General features: G+C 43.5%; 1 protein-coding gene across 3 annotated transcripts in view; it reads right to left on the bottom strand.

Annotated features, from left to right (window-relative positions):
- Positions 1–526: 526 nt before the first annotated feature.
- Positions 527–17,898, bottom strand: part of LOC142576267 (evasin P467-like) — a 125,093-nt gene continuing 107,721 nt past the window's right edge. For 2 of the 3 annotated variants that reach the window (XM_075686312.1, XM_075686313.1), the window contains exon 6: positions 13,898–14,194. In XM_075686312.1, the coding sequence (XP_075542427.1) occupies positions 13,919–14,194 (276 nt within the window). In that variant the 3' untranslated portion in view covers positions 13,898–13,918. Of the gene's footprint in view, positions 695–13,897; positions 14,195–17,898 lie in introns of those variants that run through there. The other variant, XM_075686314.1, reaches the window with a different exon arrangement.

Here is a 17,898-nt window from a genome sequence, read left to right as displayed (position 1 = left end):
TCAGCATGTCGTCAGGTTGGCCTCTCCCAGAAGCTTATGTCTCGCTATGCGGGGCCTTATGAAGTACTCCGCCAAGTTAACGACGTAAACTACGAGATTTCGCCGCTACACTTTGATGCATCCTCAAGTCATACGCCTGTTGACGTCGTGCACATTTCGCGGCAAAAGCCATACTTCGCTCGCAATTCTTCGCCTGTCATGTGCCGTGACGGCGCTTCGCCACCCGGGGTTTCTGTTACGGAAAGATGAAGGAAGAGAAAGGAAGAAGATGATCGGAGATGCTGGTTGCTGCGCGTTGTGGGTGGTCAGCCATCTTGTCTAAGCTGACTCATCCTGTATACATATTGTAAATAGAGTCTTTATAGACTCCTAACTTCTCCGTAACAATATTTTAGAAGCCTGTCTTATGCGCGCGAGCAGATCTGGGAAAAACGATGTGACATCAGCTTTTTATTCATCGTTTGTAAAGACACACAGCGTGTAGAAACCAGTAAAAAGAATATGGAGTCCAAAAGCACACGTGGTATAAAGGTGAAACTGTGAACATTCTAGTGATGTTTTATTGCTCTCGATTTCTCCTATAGCAGGTATCGTTCTTTCCATTTCCAACGCAGGTCCCGTTCTGGCATTCTCCGAGCGGACATGCGTATGGAAGCTCTGGCGTCATACGCATGAGTCCTTCTACTCCTATTGTCTGAAACATGTCAGCATCAGGGAATTGAGTATTAGAAATTTCCAATATGAACCCAAAAGCCATTGCTATGCGATTCGTATTCGGTTCGAGAATTCAGTTTTAATACTGCCAAAAATTCGTTTCTTGTTTAATATAATGAGCAACGAAATTGATCTAGACTTGAGGGAGAGAGACCGATGCAAGGTGTGCCTTTTCTAAATGCTACTGCATAAAAGCTGCAGTTGTTTGCACGGGGCCGAACTTCGTAAGCGAAAGTGGGGGGTTGATAAATTTTGTGAAATATTCTGCAGTCATTCCATACGGATTCATCACATTTAGCCAAAAAAATATACGAATTTTTTCAAACCATGTAGACGAAGTGATGCATTAGGTTCAGCAGCTTCGCCTTATTTGCCTATGCGCGAACATTTTGCACTGTTATAGAGGGTGTTCCGCGTAACTTTAGCTAAACCTTAAAGATACGCCAATGCGATGTAGCTGCACAGATCCAAGGTAATGTTGTTTGCTGTTGCTTGGAGATGCTCAGATAATTTTTATGCAACTTAATACCATAAGTCCTAACAAACTTAAGCAACTTATCAAATATTATAATTAGATGAAATTTGTCAACGGTAAAATTGGAGAGCAACGTAAAAAAATCCCAATACAGCTTTCTGTTGCTCAATACGTGCTGCAAAAAAGTGTTTATCCGAGCGTAAAGAAGCCCGCGAATACATGAAAAGTGCTTCGAGCGGGCAGTCGCGCGGCAAGTTTGCGTGCATTTGAGGGCTTCTTTCACGCTCGGAAAAACACTTTTATGCAGCACGTATTGACCAACAGAAAGCTGTATCGGGAGTTGTTCATGTCGCTCTAAAATTTTTCTATTGACACTTTTCATCTAACTATATCATTTGAGAAGTTGAATAAATAATTAGGACTAATTACTTAACTAGGCGGAATGAAACAAAATATTTTGGGCATTTCGAAGTGACGGCAAACAGTACCTTTATTCTATCCAGCTAGTGGCATTTGCATATTTTTAACCTTTGGCTAAAGTTATGTAGGGCACCGTACATACATGTATCACATTTCTTTCCAGCAAAGGATTACAAAAACAAATACATTTCGTCATGTACTGATTCCTTGCTACATTACTGTTATTGTCATGCGACACGAGGTAATTGGGAGCTGTGGTTTTCATTTATCAGCTCGTCTGGTACGCAGACGTCCAGTTGACAGTGACCTTACATACGTGAAGCGAGTTACGTATCCGTCTTACCAATTTGCGGGCACCGATTTTTGTCGCGTTTCTTTAGAAAAGTTAAAATATTCGATCCCATATTCAGACTTGTTGCTTTCTTTTCTCTATAAAATTCATAATATACTCAGTTGAGAAATTTCAATATTAAAAGAACCTACTCCTGCGCGGAATGATTTATACAACTGAAAACAATGACGCTGATTGGAGTGCGCAATTCTACATTTTTACCGAATCAAATAAAGTGAGATTCAATAATCTTTCCTACCAGCTATACGTCTATGAATATATTCGCAGAACTTTTCATGTTCTGCAATTAGTCGTGCGTATTTTCATAAAGTTCTCCTATTTTTGCCTGTCTCCAGGTAGTTATTTTTCTAGCTACCGCAATGATTTTCATTAGAAGTGCCGCGCACATTAATCGACTCCGGTGTACCGTTGAAGGTCTCTCTGTCCACTAGTGTTGGAGAAATAAGTTGAGCTCTTGTTTTTTGTTAGAGCACTCTAAACAATGTGATATAAAATTGGAGCCAATACAAGCTTCTTTCCTCTCATCTTCTTCCTTCATATTCATTTGTTGTTATGATGAAGAAAACTAAGGATGAAACAAAAAGCTTAGCACAAATAATTGACATGGTATTTGTTGTGGCGCTAGCGTAGGAATGGAAGAGGTTGCTACAAATAGGTAACTGTTCTTGTGAACAAGAGACGGCCAACTTTTCTAGGCAGTGATGTGCTCTGTGCCTCAAAAGGATAGTTCAGCCACCACAGGGACATGTCCTACCAGCGCCACAGTTCTGCCTCGAAACAAGAAGGTCGCAAGATTGTTTCTTTAAACCAGCTTTACTTGAACCAAGGGGACGCTCCTCGCGATGCGCGCCGTGAGAAAAGAAAGTTCTTCTTCGTCGCTTTGCGAGGCTCGCGTGTCGTCTGCTACACGGTTGGTGACCCTCCCGCTAATGAACGCGTCCAGATACTGTCGGGAGCCTGAGCGACACCCGTTTGGCAGTAGGTAAAAAAGGCCAGCAGCTTGAGCGAGTGTTCTCCTGGATGAAACCGGGGAGGGGTGAATTAGTTATGCTTGAGCAGGAGAAAGAAGATTTACAGACGCTTGTTTAAGCCTGTAAACGGGAAGGTGTCCTTGTGCTCGTTCATGTCGAGGATGAAGGTCTTAGGCGTGTAGTGAAAAACGTGGTAAGGAGTATAAAACCAGATTTCAAAGCTTTTCGATCAAGTGCCGGCACGAATTACAAGGTGTGACAGGTCGTGTAGCGAGCAGCACACAACGACGATAGGCCAAAGCATAACCATCGCCAGCAGGCTTCCCAAGAACATAATGAAATGTAATAGTGGCTCGAGTGTTCCTGTCATGTTCTGTTCGCCGCTTCGTGATTCAGCCACCAATACTTGCCAGTCGCACCCGATATAACCAACATTCACCGCCACCCGAATGACGTAACGGTGTTCCCAAACGTTAATGAACTTCGTTCGATTGGGGCTAAAAATTTGAAACACTCGTATATGTTAGGCATCAAAGTGACTCTATGTCACTCTAGCTTCAGCGTAATATAAATGTTGTGTTCCATGCAACATGATCTAATAATCTAATCCTGCTGTTCTGCAGGATGAGACGTCAAGCTGCTCAAGCTTTCAGTCCCGTACTCCTCCTATACAAACGAGATAAAGTTGGTTGATTGATTGATCTCGGAACACTGCTAGCCCATGATCAGAAAACTACCAACGTCTATCGCAAATGTTGGTGGCGGGCCATGCAGTGATCCGATTTCCTTGCTTGAGGAGACATAGTGCCAAGCAGATTTATGCCGACCTGGTGACGCTGTGTGGTAACAGTTCCCCCACTTATCATACTCTTCTAGAATGTTTCAGACAACTTCAGTGCAGTCGAACCTTCCCAGATGGCGGAGAACGGAGTATTCCACCGTAATTCGATGGTAAACACAAGTTGTGTGAGTAGAAGCTCTAGCTTACGTTGGCCGGCAACCCACTGTTGAACAACTAGTGAAGCCGGCTAGCTCGTGTGCATGCTGAGATTAAACTCTCGCTCGAGTCGCAATGCTTCGTCTTTGTTCATTCATGACAGTATACGAACTCTATAAAAGTACCTTGTGTATATGAATGTAAAGCTGGAAAGGAGACTGCTAAAGATACAGAGATATACGAAAGAAACGGAAAGATGTATAGCATCTGTTATAATCTATGTTCGAAATCTGCCAGATCTGTTATAAGCACTAATAAAAGAAGTTTACTCCAGAGAGATTATTTCTGATTAGTTGAATATATCGCAAATTGTTTAAATCTTATCTTAACATGCAATGTACATAAAAAAAGAAACTGCAAGAAAGAAACGAATTTAGTGTTCTGAATTTCATGATTTTGGGAAAGAATCGGAGTGAAAGAAACGGTGATGGGATGCCAGAAAAATGGGGAGCTCTTATTGAATATCAACACTATGTGACACCTTAGCCGATTTCAGCAGGCCAGTCAGTGTATTATACGCGAGTCACTGAGGTTACAGGTGGCAATCATTGTAGAAGGATCGACATTTGGGCGAGTTGGTACTGGTTGAACATCTTGAAGGGGCAGCGCAAAAAGACGATGACAGAAGGCAGGAACACACAGAACAGCGCTGAACTCACAACCAACTTTATTCGAAGGCATACACACACTTATGTACATAACCCATAGCCACATGCTCCATGACATGACGCCATGCTCCATAACGCCACGTGCTCCATGCTCCATGACGCCACGTGCTCCATGAATGACGCCATAGATAGGAGAGCACGTGGCTATGGGTTATATACATAAGTGTGTGTATGCCTTCGAATAAAGTTAGTTGTGAGTTCAGCGCTGTCCTGTGTGTTCCTGCCTTCTGTCGTCGTCTTTTTGCGCTGCCCCTTCAAGATTTCTATCATTGCTTTGGTTCGTTTGGCAAGAACAGGAGAACCTTCCAAATGAAAATTCCGAGAAAGAATTTACAATGCTTCTGAATATAAACTTTGGTACGATCCTGCTTCGGCTGCGCATAGTACAAGAGTTAACATGCGAACCTGGTTATATTTCTTTTTCTATATAGTTGTACATTATCCTTTTTAATGCGATAACAATTATATATATGGGTCGAGGCGCATAAGCTTTCCAACTGCGCTGCTGTTTAAATAGCACATAGTGATTGATACACTATTCTGAGCTGAACAGTCAGTAAGCCTCCAACTAAGTCTCTGTAATCCGTAGAGTTCGCTCGTACAAACACTGACAGTTTTCCTCCGGTCGCGTGTCGCCCGCTGTTCCCGGGCAACGCCTGCAACACCTGTGTCGGCATTCCTTTTCAGTCGAGCATGTTGTGAGGCACCTGAGAGGCGCTAGTACGCTGGTTCTGCAGCACAGTAGCTGTTTCCTCGCGTGCGTTGTCGCGCCAACAGGTTGCTCCCGCGAATCCCCAGGACACCATTTCAGGAGCTTAGACGCAGCGTCAAACATTGCCATTGCGGATTCAAACGGAGGCCAGTGAAGAAACTCCATATCTGCGAGAACTCGGGAACGGGTGCTTAGGTTCAATGCCATCGGGTTCAGGGCCCGAACTCAAAGGTTTTGACCACACCATGCCACCCTGCGCTCGATGGTGTTCCTGATTCAGCAGTTGCTCTTTTGGAGATGCTATCTTGGCTGTTTTAATTTGGCTGGTGTTTATCCAAAGAAAATCCTTATAGGTCTAATCCAGTGGCCCTAACAGATCTTAGGCGAAGTCCTAAAATGAGGGGTACATAGGTTACTTCTCCAAGTCATTTGAGCACGGTCGTCCGGTGGCGGTCATGTACAGCTCTACATATGCTCGACAATTGCACCGTCGTCCAAACATGTGGACATGATTCCTGCTATCAATATCTTGTTAAAACTGCGCTCTTCGTCATGTCCAAACCCTACATTTGCTATCTGCTCATAAGCCGTCACTCCAGGGATTCTTGGAGATGGACTTCCTTCGTTGCTCCTGCGACACATTCTATGGCTCATACAAGGTTATTTGAGGCAAGAATGGCGGCTTTGCTTCGGACCGCGCGAATAATTTTGTTTGCAGATGTTACGCACTGTGAGGAAGACTATTGCACAAAACATCGTGCAGGCATTCGACTATAGAGTATCTTTTCGTGCTCCTGAAATTTTTAAAAGATAGGGCAACACGTTCATGTAAGGCAAGGAAATTGACAGGGAGCTGGTTTATGGTGATGGCCGCCAGAACACTTAGACTACAATAGTACGAAGGCAACCGTTAGGGTAGTACGGCTGAGTCATTGCGCTCCGCTGAAAGAATATTAACCCGCCGTGGTTGCTCAGTGGCTATGGTGTTGGGCTGCTGAGCACGAGGTCGCGGGATCGAATCCCGGCCACGGCGGCCGCATTTCGATGGGGGCGAAATGCGAAAACACCCGTGTGCTTAGATTTAGGTGCACGTTAAAGAACCCCTGGTGGTCAAAATTTCCGGAGTCCTCCACTACGGCGTGCCTCATAATCAGAAAGTGGTTTTGGCACGTAAAACCCCAAATATTATGAAAGAATATTGCAACCTGGTAGAACGTGACCTAGGCCTATCCATGAGGCAGTAAAATCTTGCGCAGCGTCTAGGTTACCCTGGCTGCTCCGGGCAGCCCTCAGACGCAGTCTCACGTCGTGAGTGGAAGGCAGTCTTCTTTGGCAAGTTTTCAAACGCAACGCACATTGGAGTGATTTCCAGCGGTTGCCGACACGTCTGACTGAAGCACTGGAAGGGCCTTTTCTGAGGGCGTACAACCGGAACTCCATCAGAAGGAAATGGTCTTTGGTAGTACTATGGCCTTGAAGCCGTAGCACTACCACTTTCGTCTAGCAAGAGGCAATCACTGCAAGCTGATCAGTTAGCTAAGTAAGCTGAATCTTCATTTACTCTGACAAGTGTTTGGACTGCGTCCGTTAGTCGATCTAATGTGCCCTGGTAACCGTTCATGATTACAGCATAAAACGAAAAGGCGCTTTCAGATTAGTTTACAAGTATTGCCAGTACAACTTTTAGGCGGTGCACGAAAAACCACACATATAAAAGCGTTACACTTCTGCTCAAGATCTGGGACTTCGATAACTTAATGGCAGCACTGAGCCAGCTCCACCTGTTAAACTTCACCCGTAATACAGGGTGTCCCACATTACTTGAGCCAAGAATTCAAAAATGAGAGGCGCGTCGGTAGCGAATTGAACCGAATACGTACTATTTGCAATAGCCTATAGTAACTCAGACATTTTCTTTGTTTTCCTCATAAACCACTAATTAAATCTGTTTAATTACCCAAATTTTTATTAATTGACTGAGAACCCCAAGTATGATACGCAGATTTGTAGAACACATTCAGAAACCACCGATCTTGTTGTTTCCTTTACAATACCTTTCACGCAGTTGTTTTTTTCGGGTTGGAATGAAAGCCCACGATATATGAAAAAAGCCACGTGACGGAGCGCTTGCGCACTGGTATCTCGAGCAAGCGTCGTATCAAGCGTGCGTTCGGTGAACAAGATCGGCTCTCGTCAGATGAGAGCGAAAATGCATGCTGCTGGCCGAGCGCTGCCGATTAGATAAAGAACGCCCTGCGGCTTTCTTGTGGCCAGTCACAATGTATTAACCTTTCCCATTTACTTCAACGCCCTCCATTCCGAGTGAGGGGTGTCGCGCCGGTGGCAATGCACGGCATGAAGCGTTACATCACCTTGCGTCAATGTTGTGCTTCTTCTAGAACAAAGAACGGTCGCTGCAAGCAACGCACACTTCTGATAACTGTTTTGCTAAAGTGTATCAGTTAGCTGCGCATGGATTCACGCGGCTGTATTTTTGTCTTACCAAGTGGCCTGAGTAGCACATTTCTTTCCTCCCTTATTTCTAAGCCAATCGCAAAATATCCAAGGCTTCAATGAAACGTCGTATTCATGTTCCCTCGTGCTACTATGTCAGCAGTGCGCACATATAATCATAAGATTATTGAGAGGTCAGTGATGAATGCGACCTCTCAATAATCGCGTTGCAAATATTCTTAACATGAAAAAGTACGACCATAATAGCGACGCACCTCGAAGATGTGCAACTCGTTAAGTAGACGACCTGTACCCGATCAATGTGGGCAGTCCGACAGGCGAGTAGCCATGCCACGTCACCCACAGATATAAAATAAAGCACGCGGTTTTCTGAAAATCTGGAAGGCCATGGATAGATGGATGGATGGATGGTTGGATGTTATGACCGTCCCCTTTGGAACGGGGCGGTGGGTTGCGCCACCAAGCTATGGTTATTGTACTACCTAAGGTCCTACTTAGGTTAAACAATGAAAAAAAAACACTATGAACTACCACGGCCAAATGTTCTGATCCCCTATTGCGAACTGTGCTTTAGTACGTCTCCGCCTTTTGTCGTTTCCCTGCTTTTCTTCAACCAATCCTCCAATCGCCTCTTACTAATGCCTATGCGGACTTGTTTGCTTTACCACTGCTCCCGCTGAACCCAAGGGCTTCAAGGAGGCCAGTGGTGCCTAAAATCGACCACTGGGTAGACGTCGTGACATTCTAATAAAACATGCTCCGTCGTATCCCTAGCTTTACCGCCGCAAGCACATGCTTCTCCTTCCTCCTTATATCTCGCTTTATAGGTGCGTGTTCTAAGGCATCCCGATCTCGCTTCGAAAAGCAATGAGCTTCCCTTTGAGTTATCATAAATGATTTCTTTCCTGAATCTGTTTTTTCCTCTTAAGTAGTTATTGATGGCAGGTTTCGTTTCCACTGGCACCACCCATGAGATTATTTCAGCCTCTCTGACTTTCCGCTTGACCTTCTTTGTTGCTGTGTTGCCCACACTACAGGCCGCATACTTGCTAGTAAGCTTCCTAGTTCTGTTCCTCCACTGTGAATCAATGTTTTTCTGTACAGATACCAGAACACTCTCCCAGCCCATTTACTTTCTTCGATATTCCTCCGCCGTTCTTCATACTGAACTTTACTGCGAGCTTCCCTCACTTCAAAACTAGTCAACCCCATATCACCCTCCACAGCTTCATTTGTAGTCTTCCCGTGAGCGCCCAATGCGAAGCCACCCACTGACCTTTGGTTCCTGTCGAGTCCTGATTGTAACCCTGATTTAAAGCAAAAAAACCGCATTTCCAATAGTAAGTCCTGGAACCATTAGAACTTTCCACATACCTCGAAGGACCTCGTACCTATTGTAGCCCCATAGCGCTCTGTGCTTCATTATGGCTGAATTTCTCTTCCTCTTTACTGTTATGGTTTTTTCCTGTGTTTCCATATATCTATTGCCTTCGTTTATCCATATACCAAGGTATTTATATTCTGTTACCCGAGGTATTTCCTGACCCCGTATCTCCATTGTCCACTGTTTTTATTGAATACCATAACACCTGATTTTCTAACACTAAATTTCAAACCTAAATTGCTGCCTTCCTGTCCACAGATATTAGCGAGACTTTGCAAATCACTTTGCTTCTTAACTAGCAGCACAATTTCGTCCGCATAATATAAACCTGGCAGCTGCTCTACTAGTGTACACGCCTGTTTGTGTGAGAGATTAAAACCGATATTACTTCCTTCTAGCGCCCTCTTCAGCCTCACCATGTACGTCATAAACAGCAGCGGGGATAACGGGCACCCCTGCCTGAGTCCCTTGTTGATATGAACTTTCTCCTCGCCCCTCATCTCTTCCCATGCAACTAAAACAGTATTTTCTAGGTAAATCTCTCCCAAAAGCTGTAGACAATCGTTACCTAAGCCTTCCCTTTCCAGAATATTCCACAAAATGCTGCGGTCTCCGTTGTCGTACGCTCCTGTAATGTCTAAAAAGGCCAAATACAACGGTCTGCTTTCTGTATTTGATATTTCAATACACTGAGAAAGAACACGCAAGTTATCATCTAAACGCCTGCCTATTCTGAAGCCATCTTGAAGCTCTCCCAAAAGGCCATTATTCTCTGCCTATGCTTGAAGCTTTAATTTGATTGCCTGCATTGCTAGCCTGTATATTACCGACGTGATGGTCAACGGTCTATAGGAGTGAATTCTGTCTTTCCGCCCCTTACCTTTATATATTAAATTAATTTTACTTTGTCGCCAACTGTCTGGTATTCATCTATCTGTTAAAGTTTTTTCCACTGCTTTCACCAGAGCTTCCTTACTTTTTGATCCTAGTTCATTTATCAGCCTAACGGGAACCTCGTCTAGCCCTGTCACTTTGCGCTTAGGAATTTTCTCTTCCGCTTTCTTCAAGATTAAATTTGTCAGCACCAGCTCCATTTCCACATGGGTCGCTTTCATGCTCTTTTTCTTCTTCAAATACAACCTCGTCATTGCCTTGGAAAGATTCGGCTGTTACTTTTCTGATGTAATTTATTGCCGATTCTCCTTCCAGTCTGTTTTCGTGTTCGCCTAGGATATGTTGTTTCATTGTTGTTGGCTTCCTGCCCAACAATTTTATGTGGTTCCAAATATTCTAGTTGCGGCCTTCTTTTTCTCACGTATTTCTGACAACCAACGTTCATTTTCACCTTTTAATTTTGCTTGCACCAGTATTTGAACCATAGACTTTTTCTCCCGGCATATTTCCCATGAACTGGTTACTTCATCCTGCGGCAACTGCTCCTTCTTTGCCTGCTTGCGCTCTCGGGATGCTTTCTGTCGTTTGGCGATCGCTTCTAGTATCTCATTGTTCCACCAACTTTCCGGTTTCTTTTTTCCTTTGCAACGAACATGTTGTTTCTCTTTCCGTATTTCTGTCGTTATTACACTTAGAAGCTCACCATATTCCCACTCTTTACTTCCTGAACTCCTGAAGTTCTTCCTGAACTCTAGTGACTATGTTTGCTATTTGTTCAGCGTTCAAATTTGGACTGTCCATTTTGCTCACCTTGCTGCCTTTGCCTTTTGCTATATATATATAACTATATATCCCATTTTCAAAACAATGCGTTTATGGTCAGTTCCTCTGCTGCTAAACCCTTCCTCATCGATGACCATTTCTCACAACTTATCATGAATTCCTTCTGTCATCCGACAGTAATCAATGGTCGATTGCCGCTTTCCCACTTCTCACGTGATCTGCGCTTCACACTTAGGCCCTGTATTCACGATAACGAGGTTATGTTGCTCACAAAGGTCTTTCCGTTATTCGGTATGACCATCTTAATCCTGTATGTGGGCATTCATATCATCTAATACGACAATTTCAGCACCATTTCCGAAACCCTTAATATCATCGCTTATGCATTCCACTCATCTTCATTATTCTCTGTGCAACTTTTTTGCGGTCCACAAATAGGTAGCACCCAGCCAAGTTTCTTTCCCACTCATTGTACCTGTCAACCAAAGATGTTCTTTACATTGTCAATTTACTGTTTTCTATTCGGCTCCCTAATGGATAAGCATTCCGACTCCCCCTCCGTTTCTTTCTGACTTAGTTCTGTTGTACCCTTCCCAAACATAATTCTCAATAACTGGTGGTTCTGCTGAGTCTCTAATGTGCGTTTCTGTAACCCCATACACCCCTATTTGTTCTCTATGTAACTGCTCATCAATCTCTGCCCACTTTTCCTTTCTTCGTCCGCCCTGCATGTTTATGTAGCCTATTGTATGGCGAGCTCTTTTTCTTGCTTTCCTCCTTTTTCTGTTATTAATGGTGATGATCTTCTGATGTACCCCTGGGGGACCTTCCTCATTACTATCCTCTCTGAACTCCTGAGCGCCCGCGGGCCCCCTAAAAAAGCAGGAGCGCGACCACCAAGTCGCCAGCCCACTTCTCGTGCCAGCCTGTAATTGAAGTGGATCCCGTCTCGTTTAAAACCACAACTTCTCACTTCCCTGTTTATTTCGACAAACTCGAAGCCTTTCTCTCGGCTCTCTTCCATATTGCCTCATTAGCAGCCACTACGGCTCTTTGTACGTGACTGTCACTTACAGGCACCTCCGGCACCGTGCGCACCACGATCTGCACCTGAGGGGATAGCTCGCGCAAGTCGTCCACACCCTTCGCCTAGCACTGGGCTAGTCCTGTCCCTTTCCTGTTTAGGACGTCATTTAGCCCACCTACTACTATGGCAAGTTTGCGCACGTGGGCATTTTCCGCGAGCTTTTATTTTGCTCGTTCCATGACAGAAACCAGTGTCCGCCCTGGAAATGTCCCTGCTGTCACTCTTTGGTCGCCTTTTACCCTCTCGACAATTGCTTTTGGGCACCCAGCCAGGTTTGAGTCGCCGGCGATAATCACCTTTCTTTCACTCTCTCCTACCTCGCCCTGCTTCCCTTTGTCCTTTTCCGCGTGATTCGGACTCGACAAGGGGCATTGTCCCCTGGGCTCCTGCTTTTTCCGCGTGGCGGCCTCAAGGTAGATGCCGTTCTTTCCAGCCAACCCTTCATCACGCTGCATGCATTCCACGTACTTCGCTGACGCTCCCTCACCTGTGGCATCGGGGGTCTGCGTTCCATCGTCACGCACATTTTCGTTCACAATGGCGGCCCTGTTCAGCTTTTCCTCGGGTGCTTCAAGTCTCTTTTCAACTACCTTCCGTGCATCACGCTCCCTGTTTAGCTCATATTTGAGCTCTTGCGCCTGTTTCAGAAGCTCTTCTTGGAAAGCCTCCATTTTCTACAGCCTAGTATCGACATAACATTGTGTGTCGGTTGATTCGATGCCCTCTCCATTCTCATCCGTCTCCTGATGCAAATACTATAATACTATATCAATGCAGAGCGCGTGCCTTTTAGCAAAGACCGATACGCACAGAATCCAAATCTTCAAAATGTCGCAAAGCAATTCTTACCACTGTTATGTGGAGAACGAAGTTATGACACGCTCTCGCACGCGCTCAACCACGCGGCCACGCTCTCACTTTTCTACTAAAACACGCACAGTAAAACCCTTAATAGCTATTTTTCGTGCCACCTCCAAGCTACCATTTAAAGACTGCAAACACTCAACGTCCCACCCGGCTGCACGTGCTGGAGCACGTGGCACGAAAGGACGCTCTAACCATCCTGCAAAACCAAATGTACACTTAGCACACCAGCGCACCCGAAATACGAGAGACAAAAAAAAGAAAGAAAAACAGAAGCAAGCTCAAAGCATGTGCAAAAACATAATTTCGTCGCCGCCACGGAGGCCCGAAGAGCACGCCCATTTGCCACAATATCCAATACCTTCCAGAGCGCTCGTTGGGTCACCCTGCGGTGGACGCGGTGGTTAGATTGCGCATCAGGCGCAGCTACGTACAACTGTATTGCACGTTCGCTATGTTCCAGACAGCGCTGGACAGCGCGCATCTGCTGTTCGTTCCTCCATGGCGGTGATGCGTGTGCACTCTTAGCGAAGTAACGTTTAAGTATACCTTTAGTTGCAAGTAACCTGCAACATAAAGGTTACTGGGTTACTAAACCTACTTGATATTTGTGTTTTTGTTAATTTCGGTCGCTGCTAGAGGTTACGTGTGTCGAAGTATACTATTTTAAATGTTACTGCAACGCCAAATGTCTCGCAACCTTTAGATTGTAACTTATAAAAAGAAAGATGTAATTCGTGGCTCAGGGGACCTATTGTCTGGATTGGAAGTTTGCTGATTATTGTGTCGCATTGCAAACCCGATATAATATTTTCAGCCTGGACTGACATGTAAAATATGGTGTGCAGCTGTGGCGCGTAGGCAGGTTCGACTAAATTAACGTGTTATTGGTGCCAGTCGGAATGTTTGTTTTCGTAATATATAAAAGAAGTTTAAATTTTGCACGAGCGCATGCTCAAGTCAACCAATAGCAATTCAGTGATCAATTTTATATACTGAATACGCGCAATTATAATGTCAAAGCAAGATACATAAACATTAAACATACAACGGAGAAAATTGTGGCGAACGATGCTGTGCCATAAATTATATCTACCGTTCAGTGTGGCGGAAAGCCCCCCGCTACCACTGCAGTCCTTCTAGCTGTGGTATAAAACCTACTGGCACAAGAACTAAACACAGATGCATTATGCTGATTGAACCTACCTTTGTACTCAATTTTCTTTTTATTTCCGTGTGCATCAGTGCTTGCTTTAGTCGCGTTTGTGTACCTTCTTCAGAAACACGACATATTTTCACAGTAGGACGCACACTGAAGGGCGCACGCGGGTGTACGCAGGCATACTGTAAAAGCTCCACGACCAACAGAATGGTAGCGTGCGCGTGGCAATAACTACTCTGTAGGGGAGAAAAATGTTTTGTACACTTCAACCGAATGTAATATGCCGCTGTGTTTATTATATGTTTTTCCTTTCTAACCGATAATAGGGGTAGTTCCTAAACTGCAGCAAATGTAGGGTTTCTTATTTGAGAACACCAGACACGTACCACTTTTGTCCGGTCGCTAACACGCGAGAAAGACGCCGCTACATTCACATGACAGCAGGCGACATCCGCCCCAGTAAGGCCTCGTAGAAAGATGAACGGATGCTCACGGTATGAGGCCACAATGGCGGCCGGCCGAATGAGCAGAGAGAAAGTATACAAATACAAACGAACAGCAAAGTCTTTAAACTATAGAATATTAGAATATTGATATACGGCTTTGTAACACTTTGACGGAACTATAGCTTGATTATTGTTTTATTTGCGCTCTATAGATGCATGTCCTAATCAAAGGCGCTACAGCTTCAACCAAACATGAGCGCAGTCATATATCCTCTACGTTTTGTAGCTCTCAGGAACCATGCCGGGAAGAGTATCGTGGATGCGGTCTTTTTGTGACAGTCGTGTCGCACTTTGTTTGATCGCTTTAAGCACGTTTTAACGCTCTCCGATTTGATGACGTGCGCTTATCATGCGTGTTGTGTGTGCGAGTAGCTCGTGACGCGTGGTACAGTTACCAAAAAGACTTCTAAAGGTGCGCAAGTCGCTGAAAGGAAGAATTGTCGCCGTAAAGCAGCGACATGTTTGGCGCGCTGAGTGGCCGCCGCAATGAGCCGCATTGCCGATGGAAAGTCGTAAAAGTTCCTCGCTTACGTGGGAGTGGTAAGCATCGCTTATGCTGTGACTGCTATAACGAATACCGAAGACAGCAATAAATGTGATCTAGGTAAGCAATACTTTACGTTTAATTATTTATTTGCTGGTGTCGGTGTGTGTGTGCCGTATATTTTATCGTCAATCCATGCTCATGCTTACGCTACTCAGCCTTATTGCAGCGCACTACTTGCTTGCTTCATAAACATAGTTTTTTTTTCTCTATCAGTCACCGTGTTGGTTATCCTTAAATCTCGAGTATATGCTGCACGTTTGTAAGTACGCACACCATTACACCTCATGCGCGAAACTGGTGTTTTGTGCTGATATGCTCACATGTTTACAAATGAATTGTTAACTATTCCTAATTAAAAATTATAATTGCGGTAATTCAGTGTCTAATCGCTTGATATCGCGTTTTTACTGTTAAACCGTTACATTATTGCGGTGTTGTTTTTTGTACAGGAGTGGAGTACGAACTGACCGTGGAGTTAATTTCCGTTATTTGTTTTAATTGAATAATGACATAACCTTGAAACTTTATTGTTACCGAAATTTGCTTGATAGAACATACCTAAATGTTCCGTGTTTAATTATATGTTCTGTGGCAATTTTTTATCAACTTGTGGCTAATTTATACCTCTTTCATTCCGGGTTGATAGCTGTTTGCAGTGCGACTTAAACAAGTAAATATAAGATTTTAAGATTACTAATTTGTTCTTGTAGGCTTCAATGGAGATCGGAGAATTAACTGACATACTGGCCGCAAACAGACATAATTGTACTCTCAACAGGGCTGAGATCGTCTTCCTTATGATAGTCTAACGCTTATATGTATGTGTATTTAGAAATATTGTACACGAACCTTCAACATTTATGTCTATTTGCATTATTCCTGGTGCTACTGGAGCAATAAATGTGTGCTGCCACGCAGCTCTGTGCTCGAAGGTTTTTTTCATTATTGCTTCATGGCCGTGAAGAAAAAGAAATAGAGGAAGTTTGCGCTCCCAAACTATCCGCGTACAAAGGAACATTACATCTATCGATACTATTGTTGTCCTATTAGTGCCACATGGCCTTCGGTGACCGTGATACATTATCTCAGTAAAATACAGCGAAAAGCTTCCATCATGCTTAGACGACAGCCTGTTTAACAAGATCAGCGTGCTTTAAAGTAGGCTTTGAGAGTGAATACTTGTGGTGCCAGCAATAGAAATGTATATAACAGCGTGATCAAACTCAGTAGCCTTGATTTTTTATTTGCAATATGAGCATCTAATTTAAATACCCACAAATGTTAACTAGTGAGCTATACTTTATTTAGGCTCATACCTGATATTTGTGGTGGAGTGTGTGCGCTGATACAAGTGCCGCAATTGAAGTGTGATGATCTTACTATCTTAAATTGCTAAACATTAGTCAGTATGTTTGAAATATTCTTCTGGTATATTGGCTAAGATTTTAGTATTAGCTCACAAGTATGCAAGCGTTGCTTCTTCTACTTGCATGAACATGTATAGAAGTGCAATTTATTTTATTCTTGCACATATACAGCCAAATGACTGCTTTTTTCTCTCCCTGCCGATTTCCCTATAATACTGATTTGGAAGCGCTGCACATGTCTCTATAGCAGCCTTTTTTTAGATGTTACGCATTATGAAACACTTATATTCTTATATTCTTGTATTCTTGCATTTGCCATATTGCATTTGGAGTGTCATTAGAACCATATTTTTAATGTACGCCAGGGTGTGCAACAATACTTGTGTGGTCTTCAAAGGTGATATAATAACAATTGATTCATTCGTGCTGTAGTGCCTGTAACATCATGGAGCAGTTCAAATTTTCCTGGTTTTCTTGTTTAATAACCGCAGTGCAAACTTATATAGAAAGTCAACAGCATTTCACTGATGTCATGTATAGCTCATAGTGTGCTATGATACAAATGTTACTAGTTTTGAGAGATACTTAATGCTCAAATGCACAGAGAAAGTGATTCCTCCACTGCTCACATGGATATCTATAGAGCTTTAATTTCAAAATTTGCTTTTATTATTATCTTTGTTGAGTCGTAGGCTGAAAGACTTGTTTTTGGTCTTGATGAAATGCACAGAGAAAGTGCTTCCTCCACTGCTCACATGGATATCTATAGAGCTTTAATTTCAAAATTTGCTTTTATTATTATCTTTGTTGAGTCGTAGGCTGAAAGACTTGTTTTTGGTCTTGATATATATTGAATTGTAAGCATGCATGGCCTTATGGTCCCTTATTTTTTAGGGGTCACCTATACCTGAAACTTTGTAAATTTTTTGCATTTGCTACATTGCATTAGGTGCGTCTTTGTTGTTCTGCTCTAGAGCTGCACAGGATGCTTAAAGCATTTTTTTCTGTAATATCCAAGATGGATCTGAATACAAGTGTCCAATTCATGCTTTAGTGCCTGCCATCTCATATACTTAACCTTTGCCTTGTTTTCTTGCTTCCTGACTGCAGTACAAACTTTTACGTGGACAGGTAACACGCATTTATTGATGACATGCATGGCTCAAACACCGTGATATGGTACAAGTGATTTCCTGTGATATTATGCAAGTGATAGCATTCTTTTGAAGTTTCAAATCTAGTCATGTGCCAGCAAGGCCTGCTGTATTTATGGTGCATCCTATGTTGCATATTCAAATAAAAATATTGCGTTCTAAAGAACCCTATACTAGCTGTGGAACTGTCCGTTTATACGCCAATTATTTATACAAGATAACTGTGTATTCCCCTCAGGCCTTCATATTGTGTTTTGAACTGTATTGTTAGGAACAATACCGTTACGTGTTTGCTCAAATGTTGTGTAGTAGACTATCTAACGGGGAGTTTCATTGCTTCAGAAATCTGGAAGGATTCTAGTAGTA

This window comes from Dermacentor variabilis, chromosome 3 (assembly GCF_050947875.1).
Source record: "Dermacentor variabilis isolate Ectoservices chromosome 3, ASM5094787v1, whole genome shotgun sequence".
Lineage (NCBI taxonomy): Eukaryota > Metazoa > Arthropoda > Arachnida > Ixodida > Ixodidae > Dermacentor > Dermacentor variabilis.
This window is presented reverse-complemented; position numbering and strand designations above follow the sequence as displayed.